This window comes from Monopterus albus, unplaced genomic scaffold (genome assembly GCF_001952655.1).
Source record: "Monopterus albus unplaced genomic scaffold, M_albus_1.0 scaffold55.1, whole genome shotgun sequence".
In the NCBI taxonomy this organism is placed as follows: domain Eukaryota; kingdom Metazoa; phylum Chordata; class Actinopteri; order Synbranchiformes; family Synbranchidae; genus Monopterus; species Monopterus albus.
In genome coordinates this window covers 1088220-1110477 of record NW_018127935.1, presented here as the reverse complement: position 1 = coordinate 1110477, position 22258 = coordinate 1088220, and the positions used below count along the sequence as shown (strand labels likewise).

Below are 22258 nucleotides of genomic sequence, written 5' to 3'. Positions count from 1 at the left end.
TCCCTTCATTTTGAGCTTGACATTCAGGGGTACTTGATGAAAATCCAATTGCCTCACAGAGTTAGTTGACATTTAATCTTATTTGCATCGTGCTATTGTGTGTGTGTGTGTGTGTGGCTATGTTTTTATCCTCACTAACAGCTTTGTGACCCAACCCTTGGGCCCTTGTCTCTTAGCGTCTGCCCTGTCTATGCCTGCCAAGCACACTTGGCTGCCAGGCTAAACCAGTCCTGGCCATCAAAGCTCCCACAAATGTTAGCTGCGCTTATAGTAAAATGAAAAGCTTCAATTCTTTATTTAACAGTGTGTGTGTATGTGTGTGAGAGCAGCTAGTGTGCATGCAGGTGTGCTCTCTAGCTTCATTAGCTCTACAGCACAACACTTGTATGAGGGAAGAAAAGCATTTCATAAAGAGCCCTGTGTTCTCTGACCCTTTGGTTTCAGTCCCACCTTGTTCCTGTAGTACAGATCATGTTACAGCACCACATAATAGCTCAGTGGGCTCTGTGGTCATGCTGCTTATGATGCTGTGGCATGGGGATACCAAGTCATACAAATCTGTAGTGAACTGATGACACAATTCCTCAAGTGTAATCAGTGATTAAAGGATTGTTCCCCTGTAGGACGCACATTGTTGACTTCTGTTTGTGTGCCATCAAGCTAACTTTGAGCTAAAAAAACCTCTTATCTCATTTACTGTTATCATCATTCATTTAGATCCCAGCTTATGCAGGTAGCTTTGGAAGTTAATTAGAAGCTTCCCCATGCTGGATAACCTTTAGTACTCTAATGTGCTCGTGGGACAGTGTTAGATGTGTGAGCATGCATCCTTGACACACAGTATTGTCACTCCTTTGCACATTTACAGGACTGGAGTCTTTTGGTTTATTTGCGTATTGTCAACGTCAAAGGCGTGTTATTCTAGCTTGCCAAAGAATGCATGACTCATCTGACAATGTCAAAATGGCAGGTACTGTATTGCTTTCTAACTAAATATACAATATCTTAAATACAGTAGTATGTTTGACACAGTGCAAAATTTGAAACCTTTAAGATGTCATTGTTAAAATATAAAACTCACGCGTGTATCAACTTGTGGAAGGTGTGTCCATGGTCTCACCTTTATTGCATTATGCCTATGTTCCTCCCCCTCCAGAGCAGAAGCCCAAAGCACAGCCCCAACCTCCAGCACAGCATCGGCGACCAGGTTGACCACCTATCCCTGGCCTCCCTGGAGTCGTTGGATGCTATGTCCGAGACTGAAGCACCAGCGGCTTTTACCCGCGGCAGCCGGGTTCGTGCCAGCCTGCCAGTGGTGAGATCATCTAACCAGACAAAGGACCGTTCACTAGGTAAGCTTTTGATCACAATTCACTCAGTTAGGAAAATGTCCCCTTATTTGGATTAAGTTTTGTTGCTTGTTGCACATAATAGCTGTGTCTCAATTCAGGGGCAGCATCCTTTGAAGAACATGGTCTACGAAGTCACAGCCTTCACAGCCATTGTAAACTGCGAAGGCCGAACCGTTGCCCAAACCCAAATGAGACGGCCTGGTCTACATAGGACTTACTTGTTTACGTTACCAGCTATTTCTGCCCTTACCCTTGCGTTACAAAGCTTTGCTCCTGTTGCCTAGCAACCCCGGCAGATACTCTGCTCTCTGTCAGCACGCAAATAATCTTGAGATAGCGTGGGCCGCAAAGGAAAAATCAGTTGGAGCTTTCATTGCCCAGCAAAAGAAAGAGGCATTTCTTGGGCGCGTTTGAAGAAGCTTTCGAAATGGGACGGTCTTGTCACGATGCTGTGACACGGTCGGTTTTCAAATGCAGCCTTCAAAGGATGTGTCCCCTGAATTGGGACACCGTTAATATTTTAGTCAACTGTCTTTTAATTTGGTTTCTCACTTGAAATCCTTAATCTGCCATTTTTTGAATGTGTGGAATATACTGAAGTGATAACTTGCCACAATCTTTGTAAACTTTGGAATTCCCTGAAATAACCTCTAACCACACCATGATCTCACTATTTCATCTTGATAATCCAAATGCTTTCTTCACATTTTGTGTATCTCTCTTCCTCCCACCTCAGCTCACAGCTCCATTTAAATTAGAATTAATTTCCTCTGTAGTGAAAGGTGAAGAAATCCATTCACAATATGCAGTGTGTTATTGACAGGATTAGAAATGGATAATTTTTTTCAGTGCATATAGTGCTTAGTGTGCATCCATAGCCTTGTTTACAGGAACGCTATAAACGTTGTACAGAATTAGGTTGCTGCATTGAGAGTGAGAGTGGTGTAACCAGTTTGAGAACTCCTCAAGCAACATGTAGAGCTGGAAAATTTTTTTTAGGAGGATAGTCTTCAAAGGTAGCTCACAACTCAGCAAGGCATCTGCTGCTGGATAATAGCAAAGTAGTGTGGCACGCCTTTTGACTAAAGTGAAAAGGAATGAAACTCTAGGGTATCATTTTCCACACCGTTTGATGCCAGTAGTGCCTCATGCTTTGCTTGAGGAGCAGAAATGCAAAACCCATAGAAAAACACTTGTAACAAATACACTTTACCACACATGCATGCACATATACACACACAAACACACACATGCCATTGCTCTTGTTCTCTGTCTCAAAAAAGATCAGGACAAAGCACTGGGACAGTGGGGGGTTATGGTGTGATGAAGTGGGAGGAGAAACAAGGGGCACCACTTTACTACAGTGCCCCACCCACAGTCTCTCAAGCACACAAACACACACACTTTGTTGGGTCCCAGTGGACATTTGGGACTTCTTGGAGCTTAGTATCTTCAGCTTGTACTATAAGAGTTGCCACACGGTCTTTTCCAGAGCATCATAAGACGCAGTGAAAAAGCAGGAAGTCCTTAAAACCCCTGATGTGAGTATCACAGTCACTTTAGAGTATTGCATCAGGTGTATTTATTCTGTGGTTCTAATGTAGTCTCTCTGTTTTTCTGATGCATTTTAAACGTGTACAAAGTGATATTAACAGGCGCAGAATGATATTTTTCATGATTGCACTTAGTTTAAACTTTTGCGTCTCATCAGAGAGATGTAGAAATGTGTTTTAGACGTCAGATAGTCTGCTGTGCTGTGCCCATTTGGTCAGGAAACCCACTGGGCCATTTGCTTACAGTCCTGAGAGAAACCAGGTGCTCGGGAATGTAACGCTGCTCTTTGTTAGAACCAAGCTATTCAACTTTACTGCAATAAGCTGATGGCAAAGAATCCAAATTTACACACTGCTTGATCAATGGTGCTTTGTCATCCAACGTATTTGCTCTAGTTGCTAACATCTAGATGAAAACTAGTTGATTGTTTCAGCTCTCAGGGGAGCGATAATGTTATTCTGCAAATAGGGGACTTTGTTAAGTTATTACTACCCAGGAAACCAGACAGACCAGAAAGAGCAATAGATAGACTCAGCAGTTTTATTTCCTGGATTTGCCCTCACTCTGCCTCAGTCTTTCTCAGGAAACATGCAGGATCTTGTATAATATTTCACCATCATCTGGTAGCTTTTACTGACTTGGTCCTTTTATGTTATACCAAGACCATAACTCCTTTCCATAAAACCAGCTGTTTTCAGTGTAAAAGAGAATCTGATCTGAATGATTTTAAATGTGCCACAAGTCCTCATGTCTCAGCAAATTGTGAAATGTGACGTTCATTGAATATGATACAACGGTTTTAGAACATAACTTTTCATAAATGTCCTATTATTGATACAGACACCCTCTGTATTGTTCAGTTCCATGCTGTTTTCAACAATAAATCAAGAGAATAGAAGTAGAAATGTGTTATTTTTTCATGCTGGGATTGTATATACAAGTGCAGTGTGGGTGTTTGCACACATTTTGTGGGAGAGACATCTGTTTTTGTAATGCACAGTACAGAAGCCACACCCAAGGTTCAGAGGTTCAACTTTGGTTTTTTTGATGCACAAGTTGTACTGTTCCACCTCCAGCACACCCCTGCTTCTGTCTCATGTTTCTGCCCCAACGTTCTTTCTGAATGTCATGTAAATTGTCATTTCATCTTGTACGTACTGCATTTTATTCTCAAACGACTAACATGAACAAGAGTCAGGTGGTAAGTTTAGTACAAAACTACATATCTTGCAAATATTCTGCAGAATGAACAAGAAAACCACACACCCAGAAAAGGTTTTTACCAGTCCAATGGTTTTGGTGTCCTTTGTGTCATAGCCATTCATTGTGAAGCCCCATTCAAAAGACAAAGAAGAATGTTTTCCAAATCCAGAGATGGTGACCATACAGACAGAAACTGAAGAGGATGAATCTGCTTTGTCTTTGTCAACTACTAGGGTTTAACTGTATAAATACTACACCACTGGAAATATGAGGAAACTGATCTTTGAAAAATTACATCTGTCCTGATATCTGCACGAGCAGTCATGACCAGATATTGTGAAGAGTATTTTCATTGATGCAAAGTGGCACCAGAAAGGCTATATTTTACTTAAATCATGCTGTCCCAACTGCAACCCAAAGAGTTTTATTGAATTTTGCATAAATTTGCAGAGAACAAGAGCAAATGTAAAAAAAAAAAAAAAAAAAAAAAGCATGAAAGAAAGAGAAGTACATACAGCAGAAGCAGTGTGTTTCATTAGGTCTTGTTTTAACGGAGTGAGGTAGGTCCTGTGTATATGTGTAAAGTGGAAAAGAGTTGACTTCTGTCCAAGCACCTGTTTACATGTTTTCTGTCCATAGGTGTTCTGTACCTGCAGTACGGGGACGAGACCAAACAGATTCGCATGCCCAATGAGATCACCGGCATCGACACTGTCAGAGCTCTGTTTGTTGGTGCCTTCCCACAGCAGCTTACCATGAAAATGTTGGAGTCACCCAGCGTCGCTGTTTATGTCAAAGATGATATGAGGAATATGTACTATGAGCTCACAGATGTCAGGTAAAGATGTATGTTTTTGTGTGTTGAACATGGATGCAGAATCAGTGTACTTGACAGCAAACATGGTGTTCAGTCAGTCTAAGGTTAACAGGATGTCCAAGGTTCATATTGTTCCATAGATTCACTCTTCCTGTGAAAGCCCTGTCCTTTTCCCCTCCATGAGCACTTCCTGTCTAAACATCCCCTGCACAGAAAGTGTCACTGGCCAGGAAAGCTTCTTACTTCCTTTTCCCTCCATGTTAAAACTTAGCAGGAAGAAAGTTATTTGGAGATGAAGCCCTACAACAAAATGTCGCTGACATCCCCAAACAAACTGAACAGCACTCTTGAGAGACTTTGATGACTTTCCTGTTTGGTGAAAGTTTTACTCTGGAAAGTTTGAGCAATGCAAGCTTTGTCTTTTTATACACTTTTATGCTTTTTCCAAAGAATAGTGTAGCAAGTGTATCTTATTTACATGCATGCAAACATGCTTTCCTTTTTCCTTCTGCCTTGTTCAGTATCTCATGCATGTCTTGTCAATAATAATGAAGGTTCTATATTGTTCAGAGGGAAAAAAAACATTACCCTTGAAGACACAAGCAACTTTGCCCCTTTGCTTCCAGAGTTCTTGCTCAAGAACAAGTGTACTTTGAGACTAATTCCTAATCAGAGCTATAAAAAAAGTTGCCTCGTGATTACTTAAGGTTGGCAGAGGTGTCCGGAACACAGTGCTGTAGTAAGAGAGTGAGAACGGTGAAAAAGATAAAAACAGATCTGCTCTCCTTTTTGCAGTCAAGCTACATTTCAGCACAGTATCACTGGTTATTTTTTTTCAACTTTTGAGAGTTAGAGGAAATGTCACATAACAGAAGACTGTTGCATGACACTTCAGAGCCTCTGTCGGGGTACATACCCTTAGCAGGGCTGCTAAGGAGATCCAGGAAGCAGAATCGGCCGCTGTCTGACGGTGATATCTGGACTGCCTTCTTACAACTCGATACCTCTTCTCCCTACAGGAACATCACAGACCACTCCTGCCTAAAGGTCTACCACAAAGACCCAGCACAGGCTTTTAGCCATGGGCCAAGACCTGCCAACAGTGATGTCAGGGTGAGTACTTAACAGTGCTAACACAGCGTATAAATTATCTTCTTTACAGCAGAAACTGCAGGGATATGATCAGACTTGTTGTCAAAAGAAAAGTAATCCCAGCCTGCAATTCTTCTTCTTCTCACATTATGTCTGCAGTTAAGGGCCATAATATCCTTTTGCTTCTTGTTAATCTGTTTAGAGGGGGTCTTATATTGTTTTCACAGGGGGCTGTGATTCAGTCTCGGAGCCCGTATGCTCTGGTGCAGCTTGCTTATGGGACAATTTAACTCAATTATCAGGGCTATCGTTCATTCCCCAATAAAAGCTCTAAGCTATTTTTCTTTTTAAGATTCCACCGTGTGTTTTTTTTTTTTTCGTACTGATGCAACAAAAGAGCCCCTTCCTCCCAAGACTCCTCTTCAGATCTGTCTTTGAAGCACTATTGTGATACTGCAAAGATGACATTAGCTATAATCTCACAGTATCACATACTGATTGTGTGATATAAGTGTGAAATAGAGCTGGTAAAATTTAAAGGAATTATCAGGCAAATATTATGATGGTTTAAGAGGTCTCGGTTCAGATGGCACGATGACTTTGATGTGCTGTAGAAACTCTTTGCTTTCTGCTGCTGAAAGACAAGTTGCACTGACTGAGTCTAGCTAATGTGGTCGTTCAAGGGGATGTGAACATATGAGGAAAAAACTGTAGAGAAAGAAAGATGCTAAAAAGATACAATAGATAAAGTGAAATGGGAATTTAATAGATAGCGCAAACAGTTTAAGAGCAGAAATAGTGGCAAACTGGCATAAGTAGAAGAATTTGAATTTTCTAGAATATATGTTTCAATCTTTTTTGTAAATTTTTTAACAGAAGCTCCCAATTTTTTTTGTTTAGAAAAAAATATAATTTGTACTGAAGTGAATTCAGCAAAACGAAGTGAGGCAACTTTCTAAACGCTCTTGTGCAACCATTTTGAAATTTAATTCTGAAGTAGAGATACAGTTGTGTCACTCTTTAACTAAGCTGCGATTTACTCAGACACCAGGACTGGATGTGGCTGTGGGGGGGGTGGAGGCCAAGTTGTTGGTCAGTGGCAGAGAACAGGACAGAAAAGAAATAGTAAGATGACATTTGTGGCATTAATCAAGAATCTTCTGTTCTTATGGCAGCTTTATGACAAGCTCTACTAAATCATTTAACAGCTTTGACACACAGTCAGAGATGCTTTTTAATAATTAAATAGAAATTCTAACACTGACAGTTTTTTGTGAGGGGTTGGGGGGTACTTAACGTCTGTTTGGCCTGTTGAGTTTCCTCTTGCAGGAAGGCCAGGCCTCAGATCAGTTTTAAAGCAGAACCTGTGGTCACCTCTGTTATTAATCAAAGCTTTCTGGGCAAATAGAGCTACCCCCGATTATTAAAACAACCAGAGGTAGAAAGTAACAAAATGCATTTCCTGAAATACTATACTTAATTACTTAAAATCTATTTTGAGGTATCTGTACTTTACTTGCTTTTGTACTTTTACTTAAGTAACATTCTGAATGCAGGGTTTTTACTTGTAACAGAGTATTTTTCCACTGTTGTACTGCAACTTTGACTTCTTTTTTGTAATAGTAGTAATTGATATAAGGTGTACAGATACACAGTAATGGATAAGTAACTTGATAATGAGAAAAGGCTGCAGACTTTCAGAATAAAGTAGCCTTTTCTTACATTTGAACCATCTCTTTTGTCATTTTTCAATTGCTGAAAAAGCAGCAAACATTTTGAAACATTCATCTGCTGTTACGTAAAGAACTAAGCCCAAAGCAGTGAGGGACAGCGCAAGGTGTGTGTGTGTGTGTTAGTTGGCACCACAGATGGCTACTTCGCTCCTGTACCAGAGACCAATTCCTTGTGTGTGTAACATACTTGGCCAATGAAAGTGGTTATTATATTATATTAGGTGCACGGCAGCATAGTTTTTCCAGCCAGCTAACTCTTTAAACGTTCACACACATCGCAGCGCAGCTCCTCTTTAGCAGTTTAAATTGGCTGCCTCTGAGGCTCTGCAGTTTGTGAATCAGATTAGAAACCCTCTCCATCTCTGACATGGCAAGCAATCAAGGCAACTTTGTGCGCTGCTACCAGACATGCCGCTCTCATTACTGGAAGCTTAAGAGTGCAGTGGAAACACAGAGAGAGGTCTTTAAAAAGTCCACTAGAAAAACTCAAGCCAAATGTTCTCAGCACAGTCTCGCTTTTGCCTAACATAGGAACTTGTGTGTTTGTGTTTTAAGCCTTTACTTTTTCTGTTTTGTCTCAAAGCTGTGGTTATGCATGTTGTACAGACAAAACTGATTAAGAATGGTTGGTGCGCCAAGGGTGAAACATCTGGTGGGGATTGACAAGCGATGGAACTGGCAGTGCAGTCATAGATGTTATTTAGTGCTTCATAGGAATTCCTGCACAGTGTGGCAACCTTTCTTTTTATGTGCATAGGCACATTGCATGGTGGAGGTCATTAGAGTTTGATGATAGCTTTCAGTGGCTCCATGCTTCTCAAATGTACTATTATATGTTTTGTTGGCTAGTCAGACTTGTTGCTGCTATATTTATGGGCTGTGTGAGCTTTCCTTGCCAGCAAGTTTCTTTTTTTTATCGTTGTCACAGCCAAGCCTGAGTCCTTTGTTACTATACACTTTGTTTTCTTCCTCATACAGTACACACACCTACTCTCAAACACAGTCTCACACACACAAACATGCCACATTCACTTTATTGTTCTCTTCAGTGTGTTAATTTGTGTTGATGCTTAAGACAAAATAAATATAGACAACACTGAAAAACACCAAGTGTCAAAAACTGCCTTTTTTAAAGGACTTAGGTTCTTCTTTAGGTTTTGACTTACCTTCTTGTGTAGGTGTAACTCATGAGTCATACCTTGAAGGAACAATAGGTTGTTTGTTTGACTGGAATAGAGAGTTTGACAGGAAGGGAGATGGATTGGATTCAGTCCCGCGAGTGACACTCCTCAGCACAGTGTTATCATATATAGCACATCACATATCCACTGCCTAGAATATTTGAGTTCACTTCTACTGTGCACCTTTAAGACTCAACCTGGAAATCCACTCTAGTTAAATGAGGTTAGGTTTATTGCACATTAAACTTAAGGGTCCTTTATGGATTGTTGGGCTAAAGAACAGCAGCCCAGGTTAGCTGACTGTTTAAATAGACAGATCTTGTTGCAAATTTACCAGCTGCATTTTAGCCCTGGAGGTGCACATTAAAACCTTTTAGAAAAAGAGTAATTGAACTCCCAGAGCTTGTTTAAAGATGAAAAAAGTAACTCACCTCACTTTTATAAAAGCTGCAGACTTTCTATCCAAAGACAGAACCCTGTGGGTTGTACTGCATTGTATTGTAATATTATTTCATAGAAGCCTTGGGGATAATATCCAGTACTCTGAGTGAAATGCTGTATGCTGGAGGATAGTAGCCTTGTAAATATCCATTTTCTGCTTCTGGAAAAATTTAAATTGTCTTTTATTTTAAAACTTAACAATGTGAACTGAGTTAGATGGATGTCTTTGTTTTAAAACAGTAGTGGACAATAGTCTGGTTTACTGAATCAGTCCTTTTCTTGAATTTTTATGCAATATTTGAAGTAGTAATATTTCTATTTTTGTGTTTGCAAATGTATGATAAAATGTCCATATTATTTTGTTCTTGGCTAGATGCACAATGAGATGGTGCAAGCTAGTCGCAATGGACAGCCCCCACTAAGGCAGCCCCCCATGGTTCCCCCAACACACCATCCAATACAGGGAGCGCTCTCGCCATCTACCCAGTCCATGCCCTCATCACCATCTAGAATCCCGTATGGTTCACGGCAGGGTTCGCTACCTAGCAGCGCCACTATGCCAAGGGAGCGAATATCGACTGCCAACCCTCCAGCACGCTCCATCTCACCCTGTCCTAGCGCTATCCTGGAGAGACGGGATGTGAAGCCAGATGAGGACACGGTGGGGAAGAGTCACAGTCTAGCTAGGGGAAATGAGGGGTTGTATGCAGATCCATATCTGATCCAGGAGACACGACTGAGCATGGCTTCTGCCCATGGACCACACCCCAGCCTTGGACTTGATGGTCCTGAACATGTCTTGGGGGGATTTCATCGTGCCTCTATCCGCTCCGCAAGTTCCTATGGTGGGCCCAGCCCCACAGACACAATGGATCACGCATCTCTGTACAGGCAGAAGACCAGAAACAGCCAACTGCCTACTTTGGGCTCCAAGACTCCTCCCCCGTCCCCTCACCGGATGACTGAGGTACGGATAATTGACATCCATGGCATTCCACCCCAGGGTGTTCCCATAGAAAGAAGCTCACCTGTACGCCAGTCCTTCAGGAAGGAGGAAATGACAGGGACCAAACCTCGGAACAACATGGGATCACCTGTGATTCCAGACCTCCAGGGACCCATTCCACCTGCTGGTGACCAGACACGGTAAGTCCCCCAGGGGACCTCATGTTACATCCAGTGGCCTGGATTGTTAAAATTAAGATGAAGACATTGCATGGGAGCATGGACTAACTCTGCATCCCAGTTTCACTCTAACCATGAGCTGCTGGTTTGTAATCCCCATTTCTTCACCCATGACTAAATGCAAGAATATAAACAGCCCTCTCACTTTAAGATGTGTACATGAAGTAAGACACACAATTAGGCTTAAGTTGGGTTCGGTTGTTTCATAGTCTGTTCAAAGTTTGAAACCTCACAGTGTTGATTAATAGTGTGTGTACACTCAGACATAGCTACCACCATTGAAGCAGGATAATATCTAAAAAACCTTATACTGTATATTTTTCTAATAGTTGTACTAACATAATGCTGAATAATGTTTATTCAGTTTGAATAATCAAGTAGACATCTGGTACCTGGGTTAGATTTCTCTGCTCTGACTAAAACCACATAAACATAGAAATAGAGAGCGAGGGGTGCTTCCTTAGCCAGGCGGACATTGTTTCCTTAACAGGGAGGCTAAAAGTCTTTGTGCATACCTATGAAAACCTAACATTATATTGACCATGTTGAATGCGTATTTGAAATGGCCCAAGCAGTCAGACAAATCAGGCTGAACCACCTGGGTAGCCAGAAGCCCCCATCAGAAATGCCCTGGCATTGTAAGAAAAAAGTGTCGGTATTTGAATGGGGAACTACTGTGGTTTACTTTCACAATAACCTTGTTATTAAATACCATCTTGTACTTTATCATACAAAAATCCCTTGTATATTTCAAAGAACGAGTGCACACAGGCAATAGAAGGGTAACTATGGTGAAATGTCATAGTACTTGTCATTATGTAATATTTGGAAAATAATAATGAATCAGTGGATAGTATTTACAATGAAAATACATATTTATTGCAACTGTCCATATGATTTCACACAATGGTAATTAAGAGATAGCTTAACCAATGACATTTCTAGTGTCTGGTACCATTTCCTGTTGGTAAACTGGGAATTGGGTGACTTTCACAACCCTTCACTTGTTCAAATTTAAATCCCTGGATGTTCCTGATAGTGGTTACAGAAAGTACTTGGTTATATCACCAGAACCCTAGCTTTATGTTTACACTGAGTGACAACAACAAGGACATGCTGTAGGCTAATTAAGTCATTTCTACTGAAACAACAGGTACCCCCTGTGGCCACGTACCTGCTATTATAACAATAAGTTACCGCCCAAACCTCTTTATTCTGCTTCAATTTTACATGGTACTTTCCAGTAGCCTAATTTCTGGTTATTTATAAACAACAGCTACTCATTACATATTTTTCATATTCATTTAGCAATTTCTTCATATTACTGTGTAGATAATGGCCGTAGATTAAGGGGTTACCAAAATCTCTGCTGTGTAACCCATCCACACAATAAAGTTATTCATGGTCAGGTATTTAAAAACAAGTGATTATTCTGTTACAGCCCTCCCATTTTCTTGCTGGGTCAATATGGAATAGGCCACAGTGTTGAAAGTACAATTTTCTGATGTTTCTGCAGAGAGCGAATGAAAGCAATGGAGCAACAGATTGCCAGCTTGACTGGTCTTGTTCAGCATGCACTTTTAAAAGCTCCAAACACTAGTGGCGCCAAGGAGCCTCTAAGGTAAGCAATCGCAGTATAGGGCAGGATAAGGAATCAGTGGAAATGGGAGTTTCAAATGAAAAATGTATCCAGCCAGAGTGGGAACGATAAAATATCCCTTCTATAATGGCCATATCAAATACAAGTTAAATAGCATCTGCTGAGGAGGAAATAGGTTTGACTGTGAATCTGATATTGAAGCCATTTGCCTTCTAAATAAATGGCCACTATATGTGGTTTATCTGGCTGCATTTCAACTCTTTGCATTTTGATTTTTTTCTATGGAGACCTTGCATTAATGTTTGCTTGCCTTTTAGCTTTATCATTCTTTATTTGTAAAAAAAAATAGCTAAATGACTTAAATGAGTTTGATATGTGATGCTGAACACTGATGAAGTTTAACATCATTAACATCATTTTAACCTCTCTGGTTTGTCAGTCTTTCTCATACTTTCTTGTAATATGTTTGTTCACACTAAAACTAACCTGTAAATCTAAAATGTTCCAAACTGAATTTTTTGCAATCCAATTCCTGCTCTTATGAATTGTTCTCTGGCTGCAGTGAGAGACCACCGAAGACATCATCTCCAGCCCACAGTGCACATACCTCAGGTTAGTATTTTGCAATTTCATCATTTATATGTTTAAACAAGAGATGTAGCATAGGTTGTGCAGACAAGCCCACACACTATTGTCAGACAAAACGTTCTGCAACGAGCTCTACTGGAGGGAGGGAAAACAATACCAGGTGTTTTTGTTTGTCATCGGTTCATATTTCCTCATAGTTCTACATCCAGTTTAATAGGAGTTAAGCAATGAGAGCCAGCAGAGTTAACACAAGCCCTGCAAAGCACTTCTTAAAACAAGACACTATTACTTCTCAAGCCTGCCGAGATGATTCAGCAATTCAGTTTTCCTTCTGCGACACTGTGTGATCAGATCTAGGTTGGATAAACCTCTCCAGTGGTGGAGAGAAAACCCAACACTGTGTGTCTTAAGAGATAATCTCATGTCTCATCACACAATTCATATGTAGCATTGGAGGGATTTAATTGTCATGTTGTGTTCATCAGAAAAGTTAGTGTTAAACATGAGAAACAAGTGGCACAACTCTTCACTGTCACTATGCAGCCTTCACTTCTTTTGTAGACATTGTGTTTCCAAGGCCCAAAACACAAACACAACCAGCAGTGTACACTGTAACCTGTACTTCAGGTCTGGGCAGTTGTCACATGTAAGCAAGACAGGGTAAATAGAGTTTTAGGATTATGAAGGCTAAGTTTGTTCTTTTATTGCCCCAGCAGAAAGTGAGTCTCTGTGTTGAGGAAGCTTAGAGTGCACTCTGAACATTATTTGACCTATTGCATTACTGATCAGCAGAGACAGTACTTTCCTTATTTTTCTGAGGTTAAAGGACTGGTTATCCCAAATTACAAAACAAATATTTTCTCACTTGCGTTTAGTGGTTTGTAGCCATGCAGGATGTTTTAGTTTTCTTTGCCCATGTTTTGAAATGTCTGACTTGTGCCTCAAGCCCAGTACAATGAAGGTTAATGAAATTCATCTGAAGTGCCCACAGCTTTGAAAATTTTAATTTGCAGAAACAATTTCCCAGTTACTGTGCATAATCCACAGATACTGGAACAGTTTTCTGTTCGTAGCTTGTACTGCTGATTATTCAAAGCAATGGGCACATTGTTTCTGGAAAGATACACTGTGTTGCTGTAAAAGACTTTTAATATAATATTTCACTGCTGTAAGCTCAAAAATGAAATGACACCCCAGCCACTGTGTTGGGATACAGACATGAATCTTGGAATTTCTCATTGACCTCTAAAGGTCAGTGAGAAAATGTTTTGTAATTTTAGTGCAACAACTGTTTGCCTTCAAATCAGTCTGCTCTGAGGAAATACTGTATGGATTTAAAGGTATGTTCACATTGCAATGGAAAATGGCTTATGTGTGCCCCTTGCCATTGATATGTATGTGGTGTGCTGTGCAGGTTCTGTGCACATGTACATGGTGTACAGCACAGAGCCGGGGTGCACCGAAAGTACAAATTTGTTGAACCCCGGTTGCACTGACCTCTGTGTGCACAGCCAATCACTCTCTCACCCTGGCTTCGCCTGTACTCATGGAACCCCAGGTTACAAACTGTACCCTAATATGATCTTCATGTTGAGCTCAGATGAAGACAGACAACCTATTTAGCCAGCGAAATATCAGCACACAAGTGCTGTTACCAAGACTGTTTAAAAAAACACAATCTGTTCCTCTAAAACATAACATTGGTCATCTATTCCTAGCAACATTAGCAGTATAGCTGTGCCATTTGGTACAGCGCCCTGGGAATTTCTGTGTGAGTTTCAGCACCAAACGCATTGTGGAACAGGCAGCGCAAGACCCTCGTTTTTCCACTGTAATGTGAACATACCTTAAGCCCACTTATCATCTGATATTAATTTAAAGGATAAGGCTAGTCATTTTCTATATTAATAGTATTTTCAGCAGCCTTCATACAGAGACTGAAACCAACAATGAATTGCCTCTAGTCATGTTTAATGTCCATCAGTACCTGATTAGCTTGTTCATCTATGCGATAGATCCCCATCAGACATGATTAAAAACACATCAGGGAGCAGAGGCAATTCACTGTGGGTTTTAGTCTCTGTATGTGAAGTGTTGAAAATACTGTTAATGTAGAAAATAACTGGCTTTATCCTTTAACTCTGTCAGAAGATCGTCATCTGTGTGTACTGAAAATAACAAAAGGTCATTAAAGTCCAAACTCATGCAGGACTTTCTGAAAGTTGTTTGAATTAAACTATTATTGGTGTCGGCCACTTGGGGACTTTTCACTCAAGCCACAAATATTAGTTCTCACAGTTTCCATGGTTTCACCCTCTTCTCAATCTCTAGCCATGACTGAAATGCTGAAATCAATTGACAGACATCCCAGAAGTGCAGCCAGTAGGCTACGGGTATCAGTATATCTGTGCTTATTGTGTAGGCAAAAAGACAACCGCAGAGAGGTGAGGCAGATATTGCTAAGCATTAGGAACCTTAAGCCAGACCAGGGTGTTACCAGGAAGTATGTGTTTGCAGACGTGTATAGTCTAACCAATACTTTGTAGACTAAAGTCACACTGCCTTGATAACAGTATGAGGGTTTGGAAGATAATAAGTACCCCCTCTAAGAGGAGAATTATCCTTTTACAGTACATTTTTGTGCTTGTACAGTAATTATAGGTGTAATTTCTACTGTGGTGTAATGATAAGAGCTATTATAAACTGTGCAAATGAACTGAAAATGTACTATTTGAGTAATATTTTCCTGGAAACAAACTTTCTTCTTTGGGCCAGGTGGTTCCCCAGTCTTGGCTCCCAAGAGCAGTGCAGCCCCTTCAGAAAAAGGCTCAGTTCCTCTCAAAGTCAACCTCCTGCAGTTCAGGAAAAATGTTTCTGACCTCAGGATGCAGCTCCATCAGATGAGACAACTGCAGGCAAGGCATTGTTCATTCTTTCTCTTGAAATAATTTAGAGTGTGGTAGTGTCTGTTCAGATATCCACCCCCTGGGTATGCATGTGAGTGACTGCACACCTGAATAATATTTTTAAAGCTCTGCATGTTGGTTTGCTAGTCCAGCTCTTGAAATATATCATTCCAATATATGTTCCCCTCAGCTCCAAAACCAGGAGGCATTACGGATTCAGCTGGAGCGGGCAGAGCAGGAAATCAGTGTTAAACTCGGAGAGGCCATGCGGCGTCTGGAGGACCCAGTCCAGAGGCAGAGAACTGTGGTAGAAGAAGACAGGAACAAGTACTTGGTTCTGGAGGAGTTTGTCCTTCAACAGCTCAGGCAAGGCTGTTCAAAATTTACTGATTTACATCCATAAACAGCTGTTGTGCTTTTGATTTGATTTGATTTGATTTCATTTCATTTCATTTCATTTATTTTTTGTATCAGTTATGGTTGTTTGCATTTATTGTTACTGGTTTTAACTCCCTTCATGAAACTCTTGAACAAGTACTGACACACCCATGCATCTCCAGTGCTTCCATTTACAGGAAATCCCCAAAAGACTTCATTTTTTATCAGCTCACCTGAGCTATTCTGTTCTATTCAATCCTAAACTCTTTGACAAGCCAACACCCTCCAAATTACAGCCCACGGGTTTATAGAGGCAAGCAGCGCCTGCCTATCAGAGACAGCAAAATAATGGACTCAAACAGGGGTAATCCACTATCCCACTCTTATTTTAATTCACTTGCAGCATTTTGCCAACAGGGAGCAGTAATTGAGTCCTTTTTATGTGGATGTTTACAAGCAAGGTTAAAGAGTGTTGCTAGACAGTATTGAACACATGCTCCAGTAAACACCATGATAACAGTTCATGAAAACTGAGAAATAAACTGGTGGATTAAGCTCTCTGTTCCCCGCAGCATCTAGCCAATTGTGAGCCAGCATAACATGACTGCTGGTGCGTTAAATAAGGCTTGGTTATTAGGGCTGCATGGCTTAAAGACCTGAGGGGACAGTGAATTGTGAAAACCACTGCCCTCTCAGGAGGAAATCTAAATCTATCATGACCTACAAGGTTGCATTTTGTAACATTTTATACTTCAGTGGCAACACAAGAAGGCTCAGTTTAAATTACTTGAAACTGTTACTGTGTGGGATAGTTAGCCAGTAATCCAAAAACAAGAAGGCTTGATAAAACAAAGAAGTATTAGGAGTATTAAATTTGATGGCTTGTCATTGTTGGTACACTGAAGGTGGTGACAAAGCTTCTACAGAATGAAAATACAGATTCTTATCAGTATAGTGCCACAAGAAAGTCAGTTTCTTAAGTTTCAGATACAGTAATTTACAGTATATAAAAGAGAATATGATGAGAAATATTTAGTTATTGGGCTTTTTATGAATGCTGCCGCTTATATTCTGACACCCAAACATAAATTATGGAGGCATACTGTACCTGTTTTTATCTGTGGGTGGTTTGACAAAAGGGGAAATCTGTTTCCTTTTTGTACAGCTGGAATGTCCCATCACCATACCTCTTATCAACAGACCTTGGCATAGCAGGGCATTTAACACACTTTCTCCTTATTGCCTTTCTCACTCCCTTTAGGAGACTTCTATAAAAGAGTGTTTCTCAGGGGTACCTAGCCACAGTGAAACGCCATTTTAAGTCCCTCTCATGCAGTCTAACAATGCATACAATGTTATCATTCAGCACATTTCCCCCCATTTTTTGAAAACTGGGATGGCTGGGAAGCACTGTGATATGTTAGGAAGTGTGGATAAATTTATTGTCAGTGTTGATCCTTGAGTTTATTTTACATATGATATGATTTTCTCCTTTTTTATAGATGTTCCAAAGTCTGTTTTCACTTTTAACAGTCAGTATTGCTTCATCATTTTTGGGATAAATGATTGTGTCCTGCCCCCTGGGATGTGCTCTTCATATGACAACTTGACAAGTTTTTTGACAATTTCATATGATCCTCAATCTGTTGGTTGTCATGGCAATATGTCCATATCCTCAAGCTCACGAGCATAACCTCTCAGATTTAAATTGGGTTGGAACAGGAAGTTTAACTATGGACGTGCTGTTCTTATGCAAGTGAACCACTGCCGTCAGAGCGACGATAATAAGATGTTATCTAGAATATAGAGAGATCGGCAGGACTCTTTTGGTCCACCCTGACCCATTCTTAATGAACAGCACTATTTCATTTGGCAGGGAATCATTAATTGTTAGCACCTCATAATATGTGGCCAACCTCTATAATCTGTGTCCTTTCCACTTTGCATGCTGTTTGTGTCTGCAGCGAGCTGGAGCAGTATGTAGGCTCTCTGCAGAAGGACTCGGCAGCGACACACAGAGTGGTGACCCTGAAGGATGTGGAAGAGGGAGCAGTGACACTGAGGAAAGTGGGAGAATCTCTGGCAGGGCTCAAAGGTAAGATGACAGGTACTGTTCTTACTACTGGGAACACTCTATTGGTTACCATTAACTATACAGGACAGTGCTTAGTTGGTAAGTTGTGCTACATTATTGTCTAATTGTTCAATAACACACGGACACTTTGGTTTGTATAATATCAGGCTGTTACTGGCCTTTTGGCAATAAGGTTAAAATCAATATTTTTAAGCATATTTTGCAATATTAATTTATATTCTGAAATGTCAAATGTGCAAAAACAGACTAAAATAGTTGATGTGATATTCAAAGTAATACATTGTTTCATTATTGTGCATTATATGAGACCAAATTCTTGATTAATTATCTAATAGTGCCATCATAAAATTCCAGGGAAAGTAAAAGGATAATACAATCAGAAAACATTGGACTGAAAGGTTTTCTATAATAGCAGCTGTTGACAAAATGTTTGCATGCTTATTTCCTCAGGTGAGTTCCCAAACCTACAAACCAGGATGCGGGCTGTCCTCAGGGTGGAGGTGGAAGCCGTCAAGTTTTTGAAGGAGGAGCCCCATAAACTGGACAGCATGCTGAAACGAGTCAAGAGCCTGACTGACACTCTCAGCAGTCTGAGAAGGTAGAGGAAAGATTATAAGCAAATGTGAAAGGAGGGAAAAGTAGGCATCAGGAGAGTAGGTTGCTATAGTGTAGTGGCTGAGATTGAGAGAGGGAATTGAAGATAAAAACAAAAAGCACTCTGCAAGGCTACTCACAGGGGTCTGCGATGTGGGAGATTGTACTTGATTATACTGACCCGTCCCATCAAATGGGTCATTCTGCGTGGACAGAGGAGTATGGCGTTCAGCTTGATTTACTTCCATTGCCTTCACTGAACCGATAAGTGAATTAATTTGGTGGTCACTGCAGCAACTCATTTCCATTTCAATATGTCACAGATCCCAGGGTTCTCGCTCTCCCTCCTGCCACAACTCGCTTGTCTTTTATTCAAGACATGCCTGGTTGGCAAGCTATAAGATACTGCTTCACAACTTTTGGTGCTGTTTTACCCCTAATGTCAGAATTAGCCAATATTATTTGTCAGGTTTATTGTAGAATTTGATATATTTTCAGTCTGGATAAGAATGTAACAAAATTAAACAATAAATATGAATATAGTTTTAACTTTTTTATGTGTAATTTATAAGAGATTGACCTAGTGTGATAAGAATGTAAGATCTTTTCTACATGGTTTGTATCACATATGGTTTCCCTCCTCTCTGCAGATGTGCTACTGAGGGTCCTCAGAAAGGGCCTGATCCTTGTGCTTATGTCCCAGTGGATGGCCCTTCATCAGAGGCCCTTGCAGAAGCTCCCCTAGCATCAGTGCAGCTTGGCTCCACCTCAGGCCAACTAGAGCCTCAGAGCTCTACCATCAGATCAGAGGTGATGCCTTCCTCCCCAGTGGTCATCCATCACATCCAGAGCTTCCCAGTCCACATTCAGCAGTCCCAGCAGTCTGCCGCCTTGACTGCTCAGCCCAGTCCCCCACTCACTCCCAGCCCAACACAGGTTCCCAGTCCCAAACCAACTAAGCGTCAAGACCAAGAGTCTCTCAATACGGGTGCCTCAGATCCACCAGGTCCCATCTGTCATAAAAAGGCCCATGAGAACCCAGTGAATAATATCAACAGCTCAACAAACCAGAATCTTGTCATAGAGGAGCTGCAGAGCAGTCAGGACAAAAGCAAACAGAGAGCCATGTCCATAGAGGTACATTTAGTCACCAAGCCAGCATCATATGTGTTTGATTTATATCCAACATAGTAAAGCTGTGATGATAATAAGTCTCTCTTATTAGCATTCTGTATCAAATCAGTCAACTCAGTTATCCTAAATGGCTTTATTTAGTTATTTTACTCTCCTGTAGGCAATCTTTTTTGGAATAACATAGCTTCAGCCTACTTTCTTACTTTTTTTTATCTTTCTTTGTTATTTTCTGCAACTTGTAGGCAGTAGAGAAGGAGTGGCAAGAGAGGAGGCAAAACATGGATCATTACGATGGAAAAGAGTTTGAGAAGATCCTCCAAGAGGCCCAGGCTAACATGATGAAGGGCATTCCCTGTCTAGAGATAGAAGAGAGCCCAGCACTGCCACCTGCTGCCAGTGTAGAGCAAGCCAATCTTGTGGAGTCTCCTTCAGGTACAAACCTAGTGTAAATGTTACTAAAAACACAAACATGGTCACATTTTACATTTATTGCTATATGTGAACATACTTTAAGTAAGTCATCCTGTATAATTGAATTGATCTATATGACAGAAGAGTCCCAGTCTGAGCTCCATGCAGACAAACCAGTCATCAAGGGGCCTGAGAAACTTCCTCAGCCTGTGGTGGAGAAACCAACCAAATCCTCCAAGACTGCCATCAAGCCAGTGCCCATTGACACTGTTACCAAGCAGATGTTTGAAAAGCCCATTAAGTCCCCTCCACCACCACCACCACCGAGGAAAACCTATTCCACCTCAGGTTCAGGCATAACTACTACACGCTCTGGTGAAGTGGTCTACACCAGCAGGAAGGAGTCTGTCTCAGCTCAGGTCAGTCTGGTAGGTAGATGCCCTATGAAATATGGTCAAATGGCAGCTGCAGTTTGTGAACTCGTTAAGAATTTAAAAATTAAAAGGGAAGAAAATATCACACCATCAGGTAAGGACTCAAAAGCATGATTGGAGTTCAGGGGATTCCGTTGAAAATGGCTTTGGTAAACACAATCGTAGTCAAAAGGTAGGCAGTGGTCTTTGACAAGGTAGCAAAAAATGAAGCAGGATGGAACAGCCAGGCAAAATTCAAAAAAAGGTTAAAAAAGGGGGGGGTGTAATTTATGGAACCGTGATGAGGTGCTGAGCAGCACAGGCTAATTGCCTCCTAGCTCTTGCTGCATATTTAGTGATAAAGTGATATCAGTTTTCTCATCTAACGCCTAGCGTGTTTTTAACTTTTGAATAATCTTGCTAATGACTTTGAAAAGTAATGAGTAAATAACTTCTTACAGGATGGTGAAGAGGAGGTCCCACCTTCCACTCCCCAGGCCAAATCGTCCAAGATTCCACCAGAGATCAAGCCAAAGCCTGCCACTCCTCCCCCTGTTACGGCTTGTGTCACCAGAGAAGAAGAGGACGAAGGCGACAAGATTATGGCAGAGCTCCAGGTTAGATGCACATGTACACTCCCTCAAACACATGAACAAACACACACACTTAAGGGGTGTAGTAAGGCATTTGTTACATTCTGCATTGTGTGGGTGGGTTGCCTTCTTGGGTGGCTGATTTCCTCAAAAATGGCAAAGGATAGGCACTACCAGCTGCCAAAAGAGCTACCCCTCATTGATTTTGAAAATAATTTTTGGGGTCAGGCAGGAAGGGGGGGGGACGTGTAGCTATGGCAGTGGTTAAGATACTCCTTCCCTCCCCAAGATCCTTGTCCCCATTTCCCCCTCACTTTTCTTTACTCTTCAGGTTTTCCAGAAGTGCACAGTTAAAGATGTAGGGGTGAAAAATTTGGTAGAGCCCACCACTCGAATTGAACCACAAATCAGAGAATTAAGACCAGGGGCCATATTGCCCCTCAAAGAGAAAAAGGTAAAATATATGTCGTCGTGCAGCTGCACCGTTAACTGCCTGCCTCTACCAACTGTCTAATACAACTGATGGCTGTCTTAACCCTTCTACAGTGTTTGCACATGTGCTTTGGCTCGAGAGAAACCTGTAACAGCTGCCTACAAAAAACAACTCCTTTCCTTGCTGCCTCGCTTTCCTTCCCTCTTTTGATTCTGCTGAATATTTTCAGGATTAAGTCTGCATAAAATGTCGCATCTGAAAAGATCCCATGTCTTTTGTGTGTCTGGACCAGACAGTGATGTATTTTGCCACTGACTTAATTATTACTTGTCTTTCTTTCCAAATCAATAAAAACCTTGGCACTGTATTTTACAGAAAATTAAATTGTCTTGTGTCTTTCTTTAATGACTTCATATCTTCATGCAAAATCAACAGGATAAATAGTTCAATTAAATGTAATTTGAGAAAAAGTTAAAACTGGCTTTGTAGACACAACCTGTTTTTGCAGACTTGGTTCACTACAGGTCAGTCTGGCCACTTTGCATGCTCTTTCCC

The 22258-nt window shown here is 41.0% G+C and overlaps 1 protein-coding gene across 16 annotated transcripts in view; it reads left to right on the top strand.

Moving 5' to 3' along the window:
- Window positions 1-22258, top strand: part of kiaa1217 (KIAA1217 ortholog) — a 99025-nt gene that overhangs the window by 71097 nt on the left and 5670 nt on the right. For 6 of the 16 annotated variants that reach the window (XM_020602220.1, XM_020602213.1, XM_020602214.1 and 3 more), the window contains 15 exons: window positions 1157-1352; window positions 4749-4947; window positions 5946-6039; window positions 9747-10519; window positions 12075-12179; window positions 12721-12770; window positions 15522-15661; window positions 15843-16018; window positions 17995-18125; window positions 18576-18723; window positions 19370-19856; window positions 20096-20285; window positions 20406-20692; window positions 21139-21294; window positions 21602-21724. In XM_020602220.1, the coding sequence (XP_020457876.1) occupies window positions 1157-1352; window positions 4749-4947; window positions 5946-6039; window positions 9747-10519; window positions 12075-12179; window positions 12721-12770; window positions 15522-15661; window positions 15843-16018; window positions 17995-18125; window positions 18576-18723; window positions 19370-19856; window positions 20096-20285; window positions 20406-20692; window positions 21139-21294; window positions 21602-21724 (3255 nt within the window). Of the gene's footprint in view, window positions 1-1156; window positions 1353-2747; window positions 2894-4748; window positions 4948-5945; window positions 6040-9746; window positions 10520-12074; window positions 12180-12720; window positions 12771-15521; window positions 15662-15842; window positions 16019-17994; window positions 18126-18575; window positions 18724-19369; window positions 19857-20095; window positions 20286-20405; window positions 20693-21138; window positions 21295-21601; window positions 21725-21816; window positions 22253-22258 lie in introns of those variants that run through there. The other 10 variants (XM_020602219.1, XM_020602218.1, XM_020602226.1 and 7 more) reach the window with 8 other exon arrangements.